Source organism: Chinchilla lanigera, unplaced genomic scaffold, assembly GCF_000276665.1.
Source record: "Chinchilla lanigera isolate Chin_1 unplaced genomic scaffold, ChiLan1.0 scaffold00039, whole genome shotgun sequence".
Taxonomy (NCBI): domain Eukaryota; kingdom Metazoa; phylum Chordata; class Mammalia; order Rodentia; family Chinchillidae; genus Chinchilla; species Chinchilla lanigera.
The window spans coordinates 2,796,661-2,821,575 of NW_004955440.1; the positions used below are offsets into that span (position 1 = coordinate 2,796,661).

At 35.9% G+C, this 24,915-nt stretch overlaps 1 protein-coding gene across 4 annotated transcripts in view; it reads right to left on the reverse strand.

The window, feature by feature from the left end:
- Zranb3 (zinc finger, RAN-binding domain containing 3) overlaps positions 1-24,915 on the reverse strand; it is a 224,819-nt gene that overhangs the window by 113,620 nt on the left and 86,284 nt on the right. For all 4 annotated transcript variants that reach the window (XM_013517481.1, XM_005390762.2, XM_013517482.1 and 1 more), the window contains one exon: positions 437-615. In XM_013517481.1, coding sequence (XP_013372935.1) covers positions 437-615 — 179 coding nt within the window. The remainder of the gene's footprint in view (positions 1-436; positions 616-24,915) is intronic.

A 24,915-nucleotide genomic window follows, 5' to 3' on the forward strand; every position in this document is an offset into this window, starting at 1 on the left:
AGATATATAATGTCTCTGTATCATTAAAAGAATAAATATTTCCTATTTAATTTTAAAACATACCACAAGGGCCAGGTGTGATGGTGCATGCCTATAATCCTAGCATTTGGGAGGCTAATAGGAGGACTGTCCCAAGTTCAAGGCCAGCCTGAGCGACATGTGAATTCAAGGCGCACCCTGAACTACATAGTGAGACCCTGTCTCAAAAAATAAAATAAAGTAAAATAAAATATACCTTAAGGGAACTTAGAGACAAATACATTATTGGGTTTCAGATCAATAATATGTATTTTTAAATGTAAAATAAAATTCTCTACATTACCCTCATTTCTAAATGATAATCTGTAGGTAATATTTAATTCTAAACATGAATATATACTGCATATAGACAAAGAAAACTTTCTTTCTTTCTTAGAGATTAAAAAGTTGTTCTTACCCAACATCAGTTTTATTCTGAATGACACTGATTTCTTCAGGGTCCAGCTCTGGGATCCATTTCTCTATTTCTTCTGTCCAAGGGTACCTCAGTGATGAAGGGACCACTATTAAAAGAGGCCACTCCTCTTTATAGAAATAAGCGATTGCAATTGCCTGGATTGTCTTTCCTAGACCCATCTAAATTAAAGAAAAAGAATACAATAAAAATACAGCCTAAAATATTTTGAAGGAAAATATCAAATACCTTATTAAGAATATTACAAAATAATTTTCCAATGTAAAATCAGTTGGATTATACAGTTAATAAAAAGTTCAAGGTTATAAGGACTTTTAAAATTCATTAAGCAACACCATTTGGAACTAGAGACAAAATGACCCCTAAGTTTAAATATTAGTGATACCAATTTCATAAAAGTCATTTTATAAATAAACATAGAGAAGCCACTTTGAAGATATCAATATGTAATATAACAAGCATTGTTAATTCCCTACCACTTTGTTTGTAACTCTGTATTGTCTGTACTGTGCTTGTGATGTTGTAAAATGTTGTATCTCTGTTAATGTTTCCCTCCTTTTATCTTTAAAATAAAAAAATAAATAAACATATGACCCTTTCTAATTTCTCCTTTTAGAGAACACAATAGTAAATATCTTACCTATGCAGCACAAAATCATTTTATTTTAAAGCTAGAATAGCTGGGGGTGATGGTGCAGGCCTGTAATCCCAGCACTCAGGAGGCTAAGGCAGGAGGATTGCTACAAGTTCGAGGTCCACCTGTGCTACATAGAGAGCTCAAAGTGCTAGCCTGAACTGCACAGCGAGACCCAGTCTCAAAAACAAACAAACAAACACACAAACAAAAAGCCACACACAAAAAATTTATAAAGTTATAATAAGCCCTGAATCATGAATATTTTACCAAAAAAGTAGTAGGTAGAGCGGTTAAGTGATTTTAATCACAGATAACTGATGCACAATTAGTATGATAGCCTATGTTGTCTATGTTGCCTTCCCACTAGACCATCTAAATACTATCACACTGCCCCAATGTTACACTAGTCTCATTTAAAAGGTAGTTTCCCAAATGAAAGTTTACAGTGATTTTTGTCAATAGCCAGAAAATAAAGATAACTCCTAGTGCATCAATTGTTGCGTGAATAATCAAACTCTGGTATAGTCATACATTGGAATATTATTCAGTTAAAAAGAGGCAAACTAGCTGGGTGTGGTGGTGCAGGCCTGTAATCCCAGCTCTCAGGAGGCTGAGGCAGAAGGATCGTTGTGAGTTCAAGACCAGCCTGGGCTACAAAGTGAGCTCAAGGCCATTCTGAATTGCATAGTGAGAGCCTATCTCAAAGAGACAAAAAAAAAAAAAAAAAAAAAAACAAAAAAACCACAAACTGGGAAGGGAGTGTAGCTCAGTGGTAGAGCATAGCATGCAGAAGGCCAAAGGTTCAGTTCCCAGAACTGTCCTCCTACATAGGAGCAAATATTGCTCCATTCAATATAAGTGCACTTACACATCATTCTGGAAAAGATAAAACAACAAGGACAGACAGAGGATCAGTTGTTGCCAGAGACTGGAGGTGGTATAAGGGAGCATCACAAGGGACCTTTTGGGGTACAGCTGGTCCACATCTTGATTTTAGTGGCAGTAATGTCTGTGAGCATTTGTCAGAGCTCATCTAACTTGTATTACAAATAAGTTACCTAGGGGCTGGGGATTTAGCTCAGCGGCAAAAGCGCCTGCCTGGCAAGCGCAAGGTTGTGAGTTCGGTTCCCGGTACCGGAGAAAAAAAAACCAAAAAACAAATAAGTTACCTAAAAGGGTAAATTATACCTCAATAATCCTTACATTTCAAAAATACATACTATCAGGAGCAACAGGCTGTGCTTAACAGACTATTCAAGGAAAAAAGATACAAAAACTAAAAACAGTGACTTCTATTTGAAGTTTTTTTGGTTTTGTTTTGCTGTTTTTCTGAGAAAGAGTTGTGCTGCATAATTGAGGCTGGGCTTGAACTTGCGGTAACCCTGCTGCCTCAGCCTCTCAGTGCTGGGATCACATGCGTGCACTACCACACCCAGCTCTGAGTTTTAAATGCAGAGTGAGATTTAAGAAAAATAATGGAAAAGATGGTCTTGGATTTATGAAAACATTGTCTTATTCATGTGTTTTTCTTTAACTGCTGGTAGTAAGAACCAAAAAAAAAAAAAAATCAGAGTAATTCAATTAAAATAACATTTATACCAATCCAACTTCAAAGATTAATAAGAAAACTAGTGTGATTTACTTAAGAATTTTTTACCCTACATAAAAGACTACCAAAGAGAAAGACGGTAAATAGAAATTGGGAAGTGAATATGTTTTTGACCTGGCACAGAAATTACATGAATGCACGACTGGATGAAGAGTAATTGCATAAAGATCAGACCTCACACTCTCTGTATAGGTAAGACCCAGGTACACAGAATCTGTTTGTAGCTTTATAAGGAGGAGGGAGATAGCACAAAAGCTTTTAGTACAAAAGAACAGTGATATTAACTATTACCATTCCAAAGTTTTGATCCACAAAATACACAAATATAGAGCAAAAGTTAAGTTTAACCATTTTAATATTGAGATCCAGTTTAAGATAAAAACTGTAACAAATAGTGTGAGGGGCAGGGGCCAGCAGAGACCACCAGGCTTGTGTAAAGGCGAAATGGCACGAAGTTTATTGTGCCTGGATGCAGACAGACAGAAGGCAAAAAGCTGTAGGAAAGAGCAGTGTGCCCCTTTTATAGAGATGGGAAGAAGGCGAGGGACATTAGGTAGGAAGATTTTAATAAACATCTGTGGTCAAAGTTCTCTTTCCATCATGTGCCAGTCTTGCATCTAAGTGGGCAAAGTCCTTGAAGTGACCAGTGTAAATTTTTCTGAGGCTCCAGATGTCCCCAGATGTCTTGGAATTTGCAAGATTCCTTGTCCTATCTTATCTCTTCTTCTCCTTATCTTATCCTGTGTCTGCAAGATGACAGCCTTGGTGCTGAGCTGAGGTCCCTGCTAAGATTAGCGTCTGTCCCCAAGCAGATTGGGGGCTAGGAGAGTCAGTTCCAGTCAGGCCTTACACTTCCTACCTAGTCTTTCAACAGTAAAATTGAGGTTAAGTTAGTCAGAACTTGGTAACAGGTGGGTTAGGGATGGACACCAATATTACATTATTTTACTGTAACAATAAATTACATGTTAATTTTATAAATTATATTATATAACCCAAACTTTAGGTCTATTCAGGGAAAGTTAAGATTTCCCTTACGATAGTAGACACAGCCCTAAAACAAAATAACAAACTTTTATATAAGCTGGTTTTGTAATTGAACTAACGAGCAATTACATACAAATATATGGCATACTGACTGTTGGTTGCCCGACTTCAAAGTCTTCCAATTCTCATACTGGAAGCCACTCAAACATCACTGTATTTTAGGACCAGCTTGTTTGCAACATAGCAGAAATTTAACAATTAGTTTTGGAGTTTTCTTCCTGCTTTGAGTTCATTAGCGTTGCTCCTTCCCATCCCTGAAAAAGTCAGACCACAAGCACAATTGCAGGAACTGAGCTATGACTTTATGTTTCTCCTATGGACCATGCAGCTAACTGTGTTCTGTAGTTGTGGATCTTGGGTTTTGTTTCCTGCCATGATTTCATAATCCATTTTCTTAACTTAAACTTCTCTTGAAACAAAGGTCTGTCTTGCTTTCCTAATTTTCTGGGAAACAGTATTCTCTCTCTGGGCCCCAAACTTGATTACCAGGTCCTTATCATTTACTTGTTGCTAAATTTACTTGGTACTAATCACCTGTCTAGGTAGACTTTGTTCACTGCATGTAGGATCACTAATAGTATTCTTTGTTGGCCTGCCAGACACCTCTCTCCCAAAGACGGCCAGTACCAAAATTTCCAATTATTGTCTGCTGAGATCAGGGAAATAAATCTGCAACAGGAATATATTATGTGGAAATGGGACTTGAAAAAACAGGGAAAGGCCAGCCTGAACTGCATTGTGAGACTTTGTCTCAATAAAACAAAACAGAAGGACGCAACAAACAAAAAATAGAACAAATGCAACAAAATTTCTGTTCGATAGGAGGAATAGAAGCTGGGAGTTCAGCTCAGGGGTAGGGTGTTTGCCTAGCACACAAGAGGCCTCGGTTTGATCCTCAGCACTGCCCCTACTCAAAGACAGGAAGATTAAAGTCAAAAGATTTACTGTATAATGTGGTGACTACAGTTAACAATAATGGACTATATTCTACAACCTGTAAGAGAGTATATTTTAATCACACAAAAAAGGTCAACAAGTAAGGTAATACATATGATACTTAGCTCAACTTAGCCATTCCACAAATGCATATATATTTCAAGACAACATAGTGTATACCATAAACATATACAATTTTTGTCAATAAATAAAATTAAAAGACAATAAAACAATACAGCTTTGTGCTGAAGATAGGCAAAGAAAGGAGAAACTAGTATCAGTAGGGGAAAGGATGAGAATAATCCTGATGTGTTGAGAGCCCAATCTAATTAGAAATTCATATAGTTTACACTTCTAATTCCCTACTCCTAAGTTCTTGTATCTAATGTTATTAAACCCACTGAATAAATTCTTAATTTCACGTGTTACTTTGTAGTTCTAAAACGTTCATTAGAATCTGTGTTTAAATATTTAAGCTCCTTTTTAACAGACTGAATTTTCTATTAAAATTTTCCATCTTTTCATTTTTTTGTCTACTTTTTCCTTTTCTTGAATAAAATAATCATAGTTATTTCAAAGTCTCTCTTGATGCACTAATATCTGATCCCCCGTGGATTCCTCCTCTCCAAGATTTTTATCTTCACATCTAAGTGGCAGGATGTGTGCTTTGGGAGCTAGACAAAGCAGTTTCTAAGAGAAAAAGATGCAAGTAGCCTCTTTGAACTACCTTGCTTATGGGTGTAAAAGAATTGAACATTCAGTGGTGGATTTAGGAAACAAAAGTCTGACTTCTTTGATGTTTGAATGCAGACAATTTTCACGTCTCCTTATTCTCCTCCCCCAATTCTGGGCAAGTAGATAAAGTGTGAGTACTACTTCCTTTGGCACTGCCCTAAAAGGTCAAACCCTAAAAGCCCTGCCCATAGGTGAGAACCTCCACTCTAGCTCTACTTTGCAAATCCTGTTACAAACCAAATCAGTCTCCTCTCCTATTCATATATTTTGAGAGCCTGCTCTGCTCACCCCAGGTCATATTTATGAAGAACAAATCTTTTCACATTCTTCAGGTTCTGGGTAGCATCACCAGTCTTGACGCTGGAGACACATATTGGGTGGAAGGATCCATTTTACTCTTTAAGGTGACCATGACATATGGAAAGCCATATTCAAATATATTAATAAACTGACATAGTAAATTTTATGAAAGGATTTCCTTGAGACTTCTTAGCTAGAAGGAAAAAAAAAATCTCAGAATTTGATCAACTTAGCATCACTAACTTCTTAATTTGCTCATTTGCTAATCTGTCTTAGGATAATACTTTGTCATTAGAGAAGACACCTAAAAATACAGCATTCTCCTCAGTTTTTATTGAGTTATCTTTCTTCTTAACAGCCCAAAACATTTTATTTAGCATCACTTTAGTTAAAAGATCCTATAGTTAAAAGATTATGTAGTTAAAAGACAACGTGGAAACTGAAAAAATACTTAGCAACACAAAATAAAGAATTTAGTCACTAAATTCTAATGAATTGGTTGAACTCTAGGTATTGGTTATTGGTGGTTCATTTTCTGGCCATCATAAAATAGAAGATAAAGTTTGACAGAACAAACTAAAAAGAGCTAAGGCTTTAGACTGGAAAATAAAAGTATACTAGTACAAACTTAAGTTCATAGCAAAATAAGAAATAACATCTAGGACAACTAAACTAATAGATAAATTTACAGACAGGAAGATACATAGTCTGACACGATTTCATCCTTAGTTGTAAACTTTTAAAACATGTTCTTGGGTTTCAATATTTTGTGAAAAATTTAAAATATATAATATTCAGCTATAAAAGCAATAGCACACCTCAAGTAATTTCAGTATACAGAAATAACTACACTCCATAGGTGCCCTGAAGCCCCTGACTTTAACTGCAGTGGAATTTGCTAACGTGGAACCCTCCAATGTTTCCTCCCAATTAAGGCTAAATTACTTGACTCAATAACTGTGCAAATGTCTGTGCAAGAATTAAATAGAATATGTTAATTTCAAAAGTACATTTTTATCGATGTTTTAAAATAATAAATCACCGTTCTACTCAGGACAATAAGTTTACATTTTCTACATTTACTCCATAAAATTAAGAATAATTACATAACAATGTTCCTCAAAAAATTTTAGTTTCAATTTTCCATTTGTGAAATTACTTTTATACATCAATTCTATACATATGTATTACAGAATATGCCTGATTGAGAATCATTTTAAATTGGAAATTTTTCCAGTTTTAAAATTAAAAACAGCTCGCCTGTTTTTTAAGGTTAGAGAAAGAAGTGTCTCTAAAATAGGTGGCCTATTTGTTATAGAGTGGTTCCTTTGGAAGACTCATTTAGGTATGCAGATTTTAAATCTCAGAGATCTAAATTAAGAAAGCCACATAGGGGATGTGTCAAACTGAAATCCTACATTCTGTTATTTATTACTCTTAAGGGTGAGGTGTATATTTTAGCAGAAGTATTTCCTTGTTTCTGTTTTCTTTCCCATAGGGAGGTTGTCCCCTTTCCCAGCCCTCTGCACCCCTCTTAGAACTGGGTACTTAAACCAGTACTGGCGCCTTTGAATTGAGCTGTATCCTCAGGTTTTTTAAAAAATTATTATTGTTTCATTTTGAGACAGGGTCTTGCTAAATCACTAAACTGCCCTGGCTGGTGGCCCTGAATTTGCAAATCTCCTGCCTCAGCCTCCCAGAATTTGGAAATACAGGTATGCACCAATCCTCAATTCTTATAGGGAGTTTTAGATAGTATATGTAGAAATGATTATTCTTAGAACTCTGTGCTTATGTGTGTGCGTGTGTGTGTGTGTGTGTGTGTGTGCTTCCTGTACAGGCATGCACCAACCCACCCAATTATTATAGGGAGTTTTAGATGGTATATATATGTAGAAATCTGTTGGTGTATATTCTGTTTCTGTCTGGCGTGACAAGTCCTGAGAACGAGGTGCCCGTGGATGAAAAGGCAAAATTCTGGGGTCAGGGGCCTTCAGCCTCCAGGACTGTCACCTTGATTACCATTTTCAGTGATCTTTTATTGAGAAAGAACAAAGGCAGCAGCAGCCAACTGAGAGGAATCAACAGGATTAGCAAGGACACTACAACTTTATCACAGGAGTGAGACTTCACTTAGTTAGCCCTCATGTTATCATTCCTTTGGGCACATCTCAGCAAAGCATCTAGTGTGGTCTTGTGGCTTTGCACAGGGACACAGGTCCTGCTATCATTCCCTTTTACACCAATGGTTTTGCTACACTTCCTCCAGAATCAAACAATCATATGGCTTGGTCAGGCCCGAAGTCTCACATAGGTAATACATTGAAAGATCAACTAAAGAATATTTTTCTCCATGGAAATCATTCTTAGAACAGTGTGTGTATATTTCATTCATGTGTTCCTGTCTCAGAGGAGATTGGGGGCAGGGAACAGATCATAGGCCTGATCTCTTCTCAAGACTAAAGAGGCCACACTTTAGGGAATTTATTGTCACACTTTGCTGACAGTTGTGTAGGAAAAGGGGGCAGATAAGACAGGTAAGGAAATAGATGAAAGCCTCAGTAAGCTTTCTGTCACATCCTGACTAGAAAGAGTTAAACCCTTGATAGTGGAAGCAATTAACAGGACAAGCAAGAGAACTAATAAGCAAAAAGGCTCTGCCAGATGCCCTTCCCAGCCATGCAGTAAAGTACAAAGGAGACAAAAGGGAGAGGCGGCTACATAATAGAAAAAACTCACTTGGTATCTAAAGTATATACTCACACCTTGACAGGCGCATGTGCACACACACGTATGTTCTCTTCCTATGTTTCCTTTATATAAAATCCTTTTAGCAAACCCATAAATATCAGAGATAGGGCCTGATGGGACAAAGAGAACCAAATAAAGCTCACCTAGAAGTCTGCACATAGACAATGGAGGGTGCTAGGGCCTAAAGTATCTAATCAGGTTGCAACAAATTCGAGGTGGGGGGCTGGAGGGGGTTCTGGCACACTGAGAAAAGGGCTAAAGACAAAGGTCCTCAGCATTGTCTGGCTGCAGACTCCCTACTCTCTCTCTCACAGGGTAGTTTTCTGTCCTCTCCTTTCCTCCTTATAAAGTGTTTCCATTCTCCCTTCAAAACTTTGTATTTCTAATTCTTTATTGATATAAGTTTACAATTCCTGGTTGGCTGCAGTGTTACAGTGCAGTGCACACCGCTCAGACGCAACTGTTGGCTCATCCTTACGGCAGGAACAGGCTCTTTCTCGAAGGGAATGCATTGGAATCAAGCAAAGCTTTACAGAAGATAAGCTGGAGATAGCAGCAGAGGGAGAAAAAAACTCTTTTTTAGGGACAAAACATTCAGTTGGGGTTGGAAGCAGAATGTAAGTAGGCCTGTAGTACAAAGCAAGGCTTAAAGAAGCACAAGTAGGGGATACCAAAAAAGTGACTCAGGGAGAAGACTGCAAAAACAGAAGGCTAGATATGAATAGAAGTGCTTTAAGAGTCACCATTTCTGAAAACATCTGAATGTTGGCTTCTAATATGGCACTTTTCTTTCCCCCTAGTCTCTATAAAAGTTTTAATAAAAGTCAAAGTTTTACAAATCGGATAAAAAAATTTCAATATGTGAATCTGAATAATGGGTATAAGGACTTTATTTTTCATGTTCATGCAACTCTTGTGTATGCAATCACTTTCAAATAAGTAGCTGGGAAGAGAAAGCTGTGGTTCTAGAACCTCCTACTATCAGCTGCAGTTAAGGAAGGATAAGAAGACTGTTCTACACTACAGAAGGAGTGCACAAGAAATGAACTACTGAGTAATCTATACCCGCAGTGCCAAAAGAAAAACTACTTCCAAATCATTTTTAAAAGAAATTTTAAAACTCAACCTAACACTGATATTACAAAATACCAATAGATAAAGTCAACCATGTATGTGAATACTGATACAAACACTTTAAGAAGCTATTAGAATATAGAATCAGTAGAACACTAAAAGACCATATCAGAACCAAGAGAAATTCAAATCTAAGAACAAAAAGATAGTTCAACATAGGAAAATCTGTCACTATAATTCAAAATATTAGCAAAGAGAAAATATCATATGATTATCTTCAGATGTTGAATAAGTAACTAACAAAATTTAATGGAGGAAAAGAAATTCTATTACTATTAGAAGGAGGGAAAAATGAAAGATATAAAAGAACAAATAAAAAGTGTATTCACTGAAAATAATGTGATCAAATACCTAGAAACCTAAAAGAATCAAGAAAATTTTAAGCTGTAAACAATAATTTATTTTTATTCAAAATCTTTGTTGAGGTTGAAACTTAATTACAGTATGCTAAAAACAAAATATTTAGGTATAAGGTAAATTGCTCAAATGCAGATATATTATTCATTCAAACAGTACTAAACACTATTAAGGTAAACCGTGGATAATGGAAAGATCATGGCACCATCAGATAGACTGGTAATAATAGTTCAGAAGTAGATCTTTCCATGTATTTTTGTATTTTTTTATGTTTTGTAGGAAATCAAATGCATTATGATTCCAGTCATTTTCTCCAAAAGTATTATGGAACCAATGTTTTATTAATTTCTTGAAATTGAGTTCCAACATAACAAAAGACACAACTGTAGATACTGAGGGGAAAGAAATATGGGCAAGACAAAAGGTAAAACAAAAACAACTGAACAGGAAATAAAAGCAATAGGTCAATCTTCTGATTATGTTCTATTATGTTAAAATCTATCACACCTTTGTATCATGTGAATTCTTGTCAAAACTCCCCCACAGCAGGTGCTGTGCCACCGAGCTATATCCCCAGCCCAGCTCCCCCAATTCTAATTCAACAGATATAGACTATTAAAATAAGGGCCTCTAAAGTGACCCTCACATGGAGACATAACTGTGAGATAACTGTTCAACAACTCAAAAAATGAGTAATTCACATCACTAAAATTTCCAGATGTAATAAACACAAAGAAACCATGTATAATGGATGCTTGAAACAAAACTGTATGAGAAATAGAAAATTATCTGTGGTACATAATAACACTGTGAATTAGTTGATGACAATGTAAACAAAAGGGCCTTTCAAAAGATCACTAAAATAAGGACTAGGAAACAAACGACTGGGTATTCGCATTTGGAAAACCTGTTATTGACATTAACAAATACAGATCAGTTCAGCTAGAGATTTTATAAAAGATCAAATGAGTAAATCTCTTAGGATTCTATACAACTGCAGTGTGATGTTTTATTTCCTTTTAAAAAGTGGCAGCACGATAATTTGAATACAGCATCAGAAATAAGAATAAAGAATTTTCATAAATAAATAAAGAATTTAGAGTGATAATAAAAATATATCTGCAATTATTTAATGACACATAAAAATACGGTGGAATGAATAAGTAAACAAAGCCATCACATATTTGAGACAAAAGGAAACTACCTTCAAAACAAAGAATCAAATACAAATCAATCAAAAGCAAAACAATGGATAGATTCAGAGACAATTTTTTCACACGGTTGTCAGGAAGCTTTCAGTTGAATAAGGACTTAAATTAATCTGTTAATTTATGTGTTGACACATTTTAGAACCATAAGAAAGAAGTCAAAAATCTATGGTAATTTTTGATTAAATAAGTAATGTCAGAGATTTGCTACTCAAATTCAGAACTGAGGCCTTTTAAGATGGTTCTTATATATATTACCAAGGAAGTAAAACGGAAGTCTTGACTTAAAAAATGAAAAATGTTTTTTTAGAAATAAAAGTAAAAATTAAAGACATCCTATACCAGTAGCCAAAATGCCACAAATGACAAAAAATAAAGCCCTGGTAAGTTCAGTGGACAGTTTTCAAAGGTTAAAATATAAAGGAAGGCCACCAAAGCCAGTGATTAGGCTGCAGCATAACCTACAGGAATAGGGGAAAAAGTGAATCAAAAGAAAGTCTTTAAAATCAATTTTGTTATCCTAAGAAAAATACATAGTATGTTACCAAAAATAAAATTTTTTATTTAAATTGGCTTTGGCAATAGGGGCAGGGAAGAGACTAAGACTAGTATGGTATAAGACAATCAATGTTTTAAAAGTACTTATTAGTTAAAAAATAAGTTTTTTATGTTTAGAGAACATTTTAAAAGATGATTCTTAACTAAAAAGCAATCATTCCATATCAAAGTAGACTTTCCTGGGTTTAAACTACAGTTTTCTTCCCTAAGATAGAATTTATATAAATTATTTCTGTATTAGACACAGTTCTAGGTAATTTCTCCCAAAATGCAATGCCACTATGAACTCTAAGGCAGTGTTATAGCAAGGCAAAACATACTTGGTTTCTGACACTTTCAGTGGGTAATAATACCCCTTTGTTTTCCCAATATAACTAGATATATTATTGAATAACTTCTGTGTTCTTTCCTTTCCTTTGTCTTTTAGTAGAACTGATAATGGTTTCACATTTCTTAGATGAATCTATGTGGAGAGCAGGCTCCAAAGTGCACGGTACATTAATTATTACTTAAGATATTCAAATTTAATCTATAAAAAGAAATGAGATGTGTCAAGATTATAAGGTCATCATGTGCTAGTCACAGTCCTCATTTATTAAATATTATCCATGTCAAAATTAAAAATTAATTCTCACTTTGTGGAACTAGTTGATTAGGGAAAATCTAATATATCTGAACTTGAAGAAAACGTAATGAAAATGTTATGTAAGAAAATCTTAAGAAATAAATTTCAAATTGGGTTAATAGTAAAATGTTACTGACAAAGTATTAATGAATATAACAAACAATAATAAAAGTTAGCTCTTATGAGAAAATGCATATTAAGACCTAATCTATGCTTGGTTTTCTTTAGAAATATTACTGAAAATATTTACACTTTCAGTTTTTCACACCAGAGAAACAATGCAGTATTTAAACGTGTGTCCAATTTCACTGGAGTGTAAATAAGGACCAAAATGTATAATAGGTATTGTGAAACAAGAAAAAAATGTTCAGATGGGGTGGGGAACAAGGGCGAGGTGAGAGGAAAAGGAAAACAGGGAAAAGTAAAAAAAAATAGAGAGAGAGAGAGAGAAAAGAAAAACATGGAAACAAAGCTTTTGCAAATGGGGAGGGGAAGAGGGGTTGAAGAGAGTGTAGGGGAATGGGGAAAAATGAGTTATATCATGTAAAGGTACAAATTTTCTATGATGAATGTGATCATTATATATATATCTAAAATGTACCAATAAAATCTGATTAAAAAGATAGTGGAAATAGTTCATTAAACCCATAATTAACATTATGTTATAAGCTATTAAGGTTAAAAAAAGTAAAGTATGAAAATGTTGGAACAGAAATTAATGTTAGAATATAAAAGGTAACTAACTTTAAGTTGATGATATATTATAAAATAATCCCCAATATGGATTTCAAATAAAGTGCACTGAAAAGTGACAGGATTATTCAGCACATAATATTTATCCATCTATTTTAGTACTGTTTATCATTACTATAGAAGTCTTAGGAACAACATCAACAATATTAAACAATAAGAGAGTAATTCATTTTACCTGGCAACTCAGTTAAAAGTTGAGAAGAAAAAAGAAATTTGGCTGGGCATGAGATAGGAGGATCATTGCAAGTTTGAGGATAGCCTGGGCTACAAAGCTACAAAATGAGTTCAAGACCAGCCTGAACTGCATAGTGAGACCCTGTCTCCAAAAAAAAAGAAAAAAAAAAAAAAAGAAAGAAAGAAATTTGAAATAGAAAAAGTGAAAAATAAGAAGCAAACACATAACTTAAAACATCCTAACCTGGTATCATAGTGCAAGCCGATAATCCTAGCACTTGAGAGGCTGAGGCAGAATGACTGTGAGTCCAGCCTGGGGTACAACAGTGAATTGCAAGGTCAGTTTGAAATAAATACATAATGAAACCCTGGCTCAAAAAGACAAAAACAAACACAAGAGATTAAGAGGCCTAATTTATCTTAATAGTTAATCTTCAAGTACAAAAAAGGATAAATTATGCAGCATCTGTCAACAGTGTTCATTCATACACTGTTGAAAGAAGTAAAAATATATAGAAAATACTTTATAAAGAATACAAAATTGTTATGGCAAAACTTTTTTAAATGTTTGGCTGTTCAAAAAACTCTGACTCTCAAAAATATCTCATAAGCTTAAATAAATAAAATTTTAAACAAGAGTAAAATATTGTTGTCATTAGAAATATATTCTAGTTAAATTTTCTAAATTAGCTTTAAAGAGTTTGAAGGAAGAATTATGAGATTAAAACTTACAGAAAATGCCTAAGACTGAATTATTCTACTGAAAACTGGACCAATGGAGCAAAATTTAGATAAAGCTTAAGAAGGTTTCACGTTTGCTCTCACTGCAATGCAGAAAAGGAGGACACAAAAATGATAAAAACTTAGAAAAGCAGTTCTTACACTGTTTCAAACCAATGTAAGCCTTTTTCAAATAACATATTACACAGAAATGCAGCATCTGTCAAGCAGAAAAAGTGAGGCAGTTATGGCTGAGGCAAAGTAGGGCACTCACAGTCCTGCGCCCTCAGTCTCAGCCTTTGTTTGGTGAAACGGCACTATGAAACAAAGTCTGCCAACCATGGAAGGTTGCACGGCCAATAAATTCTTCAGTTCTCCTGTTTTCAATGCTGGTTTTTTACTTATTTCTTTCACAAGACCCACTTCAAATCTGCCTCCTTCACAAAGCCTTCCAAAGTAGTTAAGATGGAATTACTGGCTCCTTCCACAGTAGTGTCACAGAATTTAAATTATAAGCTTCATATCTACCCTATCCCATATATTTTATATATGCCACCTAGAGGTATAAGTTTCTTGACTTACTAATTTGATTACAATGAAGAAAAGGTATATTTCTTAATCTAATTTTTATAACCTTACCAAATAAAAGAATATCAAGAATACTTATTTGCTAAACATAAGTAAAAGGTAGATTAATAAATGGACAAGAAAAATGTAGCTTTAAAATGTTGTAGCAGAGGGCCAGGGATTTTGCTCAGAGGTGCAGCACCTGCCTGGCAAGTACGAGGTCCTGAGTTTGATTCCTGGTACCAAAAAAAAAAGTTGTAGTATAAAAAGATCTATATTGATGACACTCTGTAGGGGCTGTATAGGAAAAGCCTTTATATGTATTCACAACTGTTGCTCAGTTCCAGTATAGCTGTGACCGTGGCAGGTGCAGCTGTGGACTCTTCAGGGTTTTAAGTTTGAGGAAACTTAAACTCATTATTCAAAAAGTAAGTTATACAGTGATACTGCATTTAATTTTAATCTGTCTTTTTTAAACAATTTCTATTCATCAAGAACATCCATTTAAGAAACAGTGCTAAAGTAGGAATGTATCCAACATCCTCCTAACAATACATTCAAAAGCATTAATGTGTAATAATAGTGCTTAGGGCGAGATAATAGTATTAATGCTTTGTGCCTTTCAAATGCTTATGTGAACTGTCAACATTATATTCCTGGAGGATGCTTTTTGTCTGATTCTATCTAGGTAGGGCTTAACATGCCATAACTGCCACGTCTCTGCTTTTCATTTTGAATTTTGTCCAATACTACTGAGAGAACACTGCAACAAGCCAGCTGAGCTAAACAGCAGGATCCTCCAGTAAAAATTACATCAGCCTCCAAAGAAGTCAGGGGAAATTTCTTTAAAGTTGAAAATGCACTCAGTTACATTTGTACATTACTAGAGTTCAACATAAAATTTTCAAATTGAAGGATGACTGGAATTTATTTAGGAAACCAGAAAGACTGAAGCACTCTATTGAAAACCGTGACCAATGATGAATAAAAATTAGACAAAGCTTAAGAGAGATACACATTTGATCTCACTGCAATATAGAAAAGAGGGACACAAAATGATAAAAAACTAGAAAAGCAGTTCTTAAACTGTTTCAAAGCAATGTCAGCCTATATTTTAATAATATTTTTTAAAAAGACCCTTGGATTGCATGTTTTTGTCTCCTCAAAATTCTAGTGTTGAAACTGTTGCTCCCAGTGATAGTACTGGGAGGTAGAGCTCTGGGAGGTGATTAGGCTATGAGAGTGGACATCTCATAAAAGGGATTAGTATCCTGTTTTTAAAAATCTCAGGGAACTCTCTCGACGTGAGGACATATCAAGACAACTGTCTCTGAATCAGGAACTGGCCCTCAACGGATACCTTGATCATAACTTCTAGCCTCTAAAACTCAGAACTCAACAATACAAACAGAAACAGTGTAATAAAAAAACAGGCAAAAGAGCTGTGTAGAGAATTCACCATAAAAATGAATCAATAGGCTGGGCATGGTGGCACTTGGGAGGCTGAAGCAAGAGAACTGCCATGAGTCTCAGGCCAGGGTGGGCCACATAGTGCAAAACCAGCCTGGACTACACAGTGAGACCTGTCTCAAAAAACTAAAAAGAATAGAAGCTCAACATCAAAGGGAACTAGGGAAGTATAAATTAAAACAATGAGGTAGCACTACACCATTAGATATGAACTAGGGAACTAGGGAAGTATAAATTAAAATGAGATAGCACTAGATACCATTAGAATAGCTGAAAGAAAAATGCAGCAACTGCTAGTGAGGATGCAGAGCAAGAGGCTCTCTCATTCACTTCTAGTAGAAACAAAAAATGGTGCCACTAATATGTAAGACAGTTTGACAGTTGCTTGAAAAGTAAACATACTCAGAACATAGGTTAGGGGTTAAATTGGGTGCTTTACCCCAAAAGATATGTTGAAATCCTAACCTCTAGTACTTCAGCATATAAATCTACCTAGAAATAAAGTTTGTTGCAGATGTACGATAATTAGTTAACATGAAGTCATACCAGGAGGGTGAGCCTTCAATGTAACTGATTAGTTACTTAGAAAAGACATAAAACAGACAATACAGGGAGAACACCTTGTGAAGACAGATGCAGAAAATGAAGTGATACATCTGCAAGCAAAGGAATGCCAGGACTTCTGGCTTCCACTGGAAATTAGGAAAGGGGCATGGACAGATTCTCCCTCTGCAAAGCTTTCAGAAGAAACCAACTGGTGACACCAACTTCAGATTTCTATCCTACAGAACAGTGATTAAAAACAATTTTATTTTGGTTATCGTGCCTCCTCACGATAGCCCATCATCACACTAGAAGGCATACTTTTTTTCCTACTTTTACTTGGCCCAAATTCACTCTGCTGAGCCTGTTTCTTTTCCTACCTTTACTACAAATTTGTTATCATTAAAAAAATTTTTTTTAAAAAACATCCAATTTTGGGTACTCTCTTATGACAATTCTAGGAAAGTAACACAACACAAAATTTAGCAATGGCACTCTGAGCTACTTATCCGACCGATTTGAAAACTTACATCCACACAAAAACCTACACATGAATGTGTACAACTGCTTTATTCATAATTGTCAATACCTGGAGCAATCAAATGTTGTTTCACTTTGGTGAATAAAAAAACAAACTGGTAAATTCATATAACAGAATGTTATTTATTGATAAAAAGAAAAAGAAAAGGCTTGGGGCTGGGGATTTAGCTCAGCGGCAAAAAGCGCCTGCCTGGCAAGCGCAAGGTCGTCAGTTCGGTTCCCGGTACCGGAGAAAAAACCAAAAAAAAACAACAACAAAAAAAAAGAAAAAGAAAAGGCAATAATGCTACCAAGAGGTATATTGTCAAGTGAATAAAGCCAGTCTAAAAGTTATATATTATTCTAATTACAGGACATTCTAAAAAAGGCAAAACTGTAGATATTAAATAGTTGTTAGAGGTTCTGGCCTAGTGGGAATTGAGTAAGGTAAGCACAGAGGGCTGCACAGGACAGTGAAACTATTGTGTATAATATTGTAATCATGAATATAACGCAATATGTACTTGCTAAAAGTCACAAAACTTTATAGCAAAAAAACTGAACACAAAACAATACCCTTTCTGGGGGCAGTAATAACAAATGTACATGGTAGGCAACCACTCTACCAGTGAGCCACATTACCAGCCTGTTTTACAAATTTTGTATTGAGACAGGATCTTGTTGTATTGCCAAGTGGCCCTCAAACTTTTGATCCTCATGCCTCAATCTCCAAAATTGCTGGGATTATAGGTACTTGCTACACGCCCAGTGAAGGTATGTAAATATTTGAAAAGGAAGTTTAGGAGGTCAGGAAATTCTCAAAATAGAATGCACTATGTTAAAACAATTTGAAAGTATTACAAAAGTCTGAAGCAACTCCACTGAAGGGTGTAGAAGAATAAGGTGCTGACTTAAATAATTTTAGAAGTAAACAGAGAATCTAAGAATAAAGGCAAAAGGAATTATATTAAAGTACTGTTCTCTAGTTAATAAAGTTCCCCACGAGGACACAGGTTAACAATTTGCAACTATCATACATGTATACCACAACTAAATAATTAAGAAAGGGGAGGAGCCAGGATTCTTACTGTTTCAATAGGAGATGATAGATAAACAAGGAGAGAGTCTAGTATGATTCATATGGTAATGGATTAGAGTTGATATATAGATAAGAACTTTCATGTTTCACTTTATTACAGAGTTGGAGTATAGATATGAACTTAGGTTTAACTTTACGACAGATGCAAATGTTTACATATGTAAATACTTGTAAGTATGTATTTATATATATATTAGCTTTTCTGTTGCTGAGATACAATAGCCACAAATAAATGCAGGAAAGTTTTTGGCTCAGTTTCCTGTGGGATTAGTCCCTGGTTAGCTGGCTCCGAGGCAGAAAGGGCATGGTGGAAGGGATGGCAGAAAAAACTGCTCACATCATGGCAGCCAGGAAGCAGAGAGAGAAAACAGGAGCTGGGAACAAGAATACACTCTTCCAGTCATATTCTCAGTAGCCAACCCCAAAACAAGCCTCACCTCCTAAAAGTATAATCGGCTACAGTACCCATCAACAGATGAATCTATTGATTAATATAACATCCCCATGACTCAATCACCTTCTGTACACATGACACTTTGGGGAGACATTTTGGGCATTATTTACAACAATATACATATACCAGTTAGTAAACATACTTTTACCTCAGTGCTGTTAGCTGATGGAACCTAGCAAGAACGATGCCCTACAAGATGGCAGACTGTGAGCAGCAGAGAAACAGTCTCTCCAAGATTTGGAATATAGCAATATGAGGAAGAGTAGAGGGAGGAAAGTGGATCCCCAGGACTCAGCAAGGATCTCAAGTGAGAACTGGAGCCCAAGGGAGAGTAAAGAGAGAGACCACAACACAGAAGAGGGAAGTAGCAAGTGGCACTTTCTCCCTGAGCCCAGGTTGCAGTATGGGAGTGATGGCTCGAAGCTGCACACACAATGACTGCTGACAACTCCAAAGGTCTCCATGGAAAAAAGGCAGCAGTGGAACAGAAGAGTGTGAATTGCTATTGCAGTGGCTGGTGTCATTCCAATTTAGATGTATCCCAGAAGAGGGTGATTGGCCAGATGGCATTCTGGAAAGGGGCCAACTGTACTCAAAATTCCAAGTACCTACAGGTTGGTTCCATCTAGCAGCTCCTAGTGTCAGGGTAAGGTGCAGCACAGTTCAAACCAGCAAGAGGTGAGGGAGCTGATTTCAAGCCAGCAGGGAGCCCAGTTCAAGCAGGCAGGAAACCAAGGTCAAGCAGACAGTATGCACCCAAAATATTCTGGGCTAAACAACTTGGGTCCCACGCTCACAGCCAAAAATCAGAAGTAACCTGCACTTGAGTGGAACTAATGGTGTAAATTTGCTGGGATTATCCATCACCCCACCATAACTCTCCTGCTGGCTTGTGGGATCAATCAATTTGGATTTGAGTGCTGTGTGCCCCCTCTGTCCACCAGTGACAACAGAGACAAGCCTTAAGTGGAGTTTTTTCTTAATTTTCTTTGCTTTTTTCTTCTTTGTTGCTTGTTGGTTCTTGTTTTTATATGAGTGTGAACACTGTAGTTTTTTGGTTCTTGTTGCTTTCTGTTCTTATTTGCTGCTTCTTTCTTTCCCTCCTTTTTCACCAGTTTCACAAATCTTGTGTAATCGTCCATTGCCCTCCAGCCTTGCTTTTAATCTCTTTCCTTCTATTTCTCTATTTCTTCCCCCCAGCCCCTTATAAATTTTCTACCCTGAAAGTAAAATCAGTATACTGAGGGAATATTTTTACTGTATACAATTTTCTGAACTGTTTTAGATTTTGTGACATACTACTCATCTTGTTTATATGGTTTAAGGTGGCAAATTAATAACTACCACAGTTTGTCATTTTTTAGGCTGTGTTTGATGCTATTTTTATTATTGATTGTACGACTTTAGCCCAGGTGACACAATTGTTTTAGTCAGTAGTTTTTCCTTGTATGCCAAGATTGAGATTGTGGAAAGGGGCCAACTGATGGAACCTAGCAAGAACGATGCCCTATTTTCCATATTGACCCCCTTGAGGGTCATAAATACTATAAATTGGTACCAAAGAGCCAGGAGCTAGGCAAAATAGGCAACAACTTCTCATTCTAATAAACTGAAGAGGTACAATCTTGCAACAGACTCAAAAACTAAAAGCCAGCTACTCCTAGAAGACATCTTGTGAAGTAGTCATTTCCTAAGGGTTCTTGATACTAGCAATTAAACCTACCTACCATAAACAATTTACTAACATCAATACAGGAATTAAACTTAAAAAAAAAAAAGAAAGAAACGAAGAAAATGAAAAGACACAGAAGCAAGATGCCACCCAAGAGTTCCAGCTCACCAAAGGCAAACCCAGGGGGCACTGAGGTAAAACAATTCAAAAGCCATCCACCTAAACTCTCTGAAGTGGTAACAGTGGAAGTAACAAAACAGATCAATGAGGCTCTAGAAAAAAATCAAATCAGAAAAAATTTCTCACATAACCTCAGAGATGATGACCATAATGAAGGATATATTGAAGTTAGAGTAGATACACATAAAAAATAGAGGAGCTTAGGGAAATGATCAAAAACATGCATGCCCAAAATAGGAGAGAAATGAACTCATGAAACTGATTCAATCAGATATCCCGGAGATTAAAAATTTTATTGAAAGCAGACAAAGAATCAACCAGTGTGAGGATAGACTATCAGATCTAGAAGACAGGACTGTGGTTAGCAATCAAGAAAACACAGACATTAAAAATACCAAGAGATCATGAAAAATAAATCCAACAGCTGTTTATGATGCAAGAAAGAATAACATAACATTGATCAGAATAAATGAAAAAGCAGAAGATAGCACAAATGACATTAAAAAAAACCCTGGTCACAGAAATAATGGCAGAAAACTTACCAACCATGGAAAAAGAATATGACATACGGAAAAGTGAAGTGTAGAAAACTCCATTAGACATGATAAAAAATATCTACCCCAAGTCATATAATAATCCAGATTCCAGAAATTCAACACACAAACATGCCTTTTTTTTTGCACATACTGGGAAGAGAACTCAGGACATGAAGTTTGCCAGGCAGGCACTATGACACTGAGCTATATCCCCAGCCCCCAAAAACACACTACTAAAAGCTGTTAGAGAAAAGAAATCTGAAAAAAACAGGTGTAGCTACTCTATTCGCAGAAAAAGTGGATTTCAAGCCACACTGATCAAGAAAGACAAAGAAGGTCAACACCTTTGCTCAGGGACAAACCAAGAGGAAGAAATAACAATCATAAATACATGTGCACCAAATACCAGCACAGCAACTATGTAAAACAAACATTATCAGATATCAAATAATCAATTATAATGGGTCTTTTTGGGTTTTTTTGGTATGGGAATTGAACTCACAACCTCATGTTGGCAAGCAGGTGCTGTGCCACTGAGCTATATCCCCAGCCCTTACAATTATAATGTATGTACATATAATATAAAAATCAAGTAAGCACTAATATAATTATAATGGGGGCCTTAATATCTCACTGTCACAAAATCACAGATCAGCTAGACAAAAGAATCATCAAAGAAATATGAGAACTAAACCAAACTTTTAAACAAATTAACTTAGTAGATGTCTACAGAGTATTCCACTGTCTTGGTTACTTTTCTCTCATTGATGAGACAAAATACCTGATGCCCAGAATTAAGGAAGAAAAGGTTTATTTAGCTCACAGCTTATGGAGGTTTCAGTCCATATTTGGCTAGTTCTAACGCAGAGTGGCATGTGGCAGAGGGCAACAGTTCATGGCAGAACACAGAAAAACCAGCAAGAGCAAATGTGGGGTATTGGGGGGAAGCAAGTTTCTTTTCCTTCCTTATATTGTATGCAAACTACCACCCCAGGGCAGGTATAGCACTCACATCCATAATCCCAGCTTTGGAACATGGATCAATCAAAAACTCTAGAAGCCCGCCCCATGACTACATGAGATTTTTGGGGGACATCCAGACACAAACCATAACATCTACCCTATAACAACATAATACACATTCTTCTTAGCTGCACACAGGACATTCTCTGAAACAGACCACATACTAGCACACAGAACATGCTTAATTAAATGCAAAGGAATTAAAATAATCTCAGATGTATTATCAGATCATAGTGCAATAAAATGAGAAATCAATGGCAAAAGAAACCACAAATACTTCATAAACACATGAAAATTAATCTTAAAACCAATAGTTCACAGATATTAAAGAAGAATTAGAAGGTTTCTACAATTAAATGACAAGGCCAATAAAACATCAGAATTTATGCAATGCAATGAAAAATTTCCTATAAGGAAAATTTATAGTAGTAAATTCCCATGTCAAAAAAATATAGTGGGGGGCTGGGGATTTAGCTCAGCGGCAAAGTGCCTGCCTGGCAAGCACAAGGTCGTGAGTTCGGTTCCTGGTACCGGAGAAAAACAAAAACAAAACAAACAAACAAAAAAATATATATATATATAGTGGGGGCTGAGGATTTAGCTCAGCAGCACAGCACTTGCCTGGCAAGTGTGAGGGTGTGACTTTGATTCCTGGTACCAGAAAACAAAAACAAAAACAAAAAAACATAGCTCAAATGAACAACACAATGTTGAAGGTCAAGCTTCTGAAAAAGTAGCACATGTGAAGCCCAAAGCTGATATGGAGGAGGAAACAATAAAGATCAGAGCAGAAATTATAAAGAGTAAAGCAATGGAGACTAAGAAAACAATACAAACCATCAATGAATCACTGAAAGATTAAATAAAACAGACAAATGTTTAGCCAACCTTATCCAAAAAAAAAAAAGAAAAAACTCAAATCCATGCAATGAAGAATGAAAAGAATGAAATCACAATTATACAGAAATGAAAAAGATCATTAATACCTACTTCAAGAACCTTTATTCTTTTTAAATTTCTTTTTAGACAGGGTCTTGCTATGCAGTTCAGGCTGTCCTTGAACTCAATATGTGGTCCTGGCTAGCCTCAAACTCACAGCAGTCCTCCTGCCTCAGACTCCTGAGTGCTGGGATTACAGGCATGTGCTACCAAGAACCTATATTCTAAACCGGGAGTGGTGGCACACACTTGTAATCCCAGCACTCAGGAGGCTGAGGCAGGAGGATCACTGTGAGTTCGAGACCAGCCGGGGCTACAAAGTGAGTTCAAGACCGGCCTGAACTGCATAGCAAGATCCTGTCTCAAAAAGACAAAAAAAAGAAAGAACCTATATTCTAATAAGAGAAAACACAGAACAAAGGGGCAGATTGTAGATATACATGAATCAGCAAAGCTGAATCAAGAAGATATAAGAATTCTAAATAACCCTATAGAAGTAAATGAAATTGAAGATGTAGTTAAAATCCTACCAACAAAGAAAAGCCCAGGTCTTCATGGACTCACTCTGAACTCTACAAAGTCTTTACAGAAGATTCACAGCCACTGTTCCTCAAATTCTTTAACTAAAATGAGAAGGACGCAATACTCCCAAACTCATTTGTGGAAGTAGGCATAACCCTGATAACAAAACTGGAGAATGAGCCAACCAAAAAAGAAAATAGGCCAATCTCCCTAATGAATATAGATGAAAAAATCTTCAATAAACTACTGGCAAACAGAGAGCAGCAAAGAAGCTTATATGCCATGATCAAGTAGGAGTCATCTAAGAATAGTTTAATACACATAAATCAATAAATGTAATATACCATATTAACAGAGCCAAGGACAAAAACCACATTATCATCTCAATAGATGCAGAAAAAGGATTTGGAGTTGTCCAACACCCATTCATGATGAAAATCTTACAGAAAATTGGCGTAGATGGTCTTTATCTCAAACTGAAAAAAGCCATCTACAACAGACCAACAGCTAATATCATACTAAATAGTTAAACACTGAAAGCTTTCACTCTAAAATCAGGAAGAAGACAAGGAAGTCCACTATCATCACTCTTATTTAATATGGCTCTGGAAACATTAGCCAGAGCAATTAGAAAACTGAAAGAAAAGGGATAATTAAAGAAAAAAGAAGTAAAATTGTCATTTTTTCAGATGATGAGATATTCTACATACAACACCCCAAAAACTCTATCAAAAGACTTTTAGATTTAATAATGAAACACAGTAGCATAGCTGGACACAAAGTCACCACAAAAATCAATAGCCTTCCTGTACAAAAGTAACAAATTCACTGAGAGAGAAATGAGGGAAACCACACCTTTCACAATAGCATCCAAAAAGTGAAATACCCAGGAATCAATCTAAAAAAAGAAGTAAAAGAACTTTATATTGAAAATTACAAGAGCCAGGGAGATCGTTCAGTAGCACAGTGCCTGCCTGGTAACAGCAAGGTCATTAGTTCAATTCCTGGTACCAAAAATAAAATAAAATAAAATTACAGTACTCTGAAAAAAGAAATCAAAGAGGATATCAGGAAATGGAAAGATATCCCTTGTTCTTGGGTAGGAATAACAATATAGTGAAAATGGACATACTTCCAAAGCTGTTATATAGATATAATCCCAATCCCAACCAAAAATACCTATAGCATACCTCGCAGAATTAGAGAAAACAATCTTAAAATTCATGTGGGACCAGAAGAGACCTAGAATAGTAAAAGCAGTTCTGGGCAAAAAAGGCAAGACATGTGGTGTCACAATACCCAACCTGAAATTATACTATAAAGCTACTGTGACAAAAACAGTGTGGTACTGGCCAAAACAAAACAAAACAAACAGACATGAGGATCAATGGAA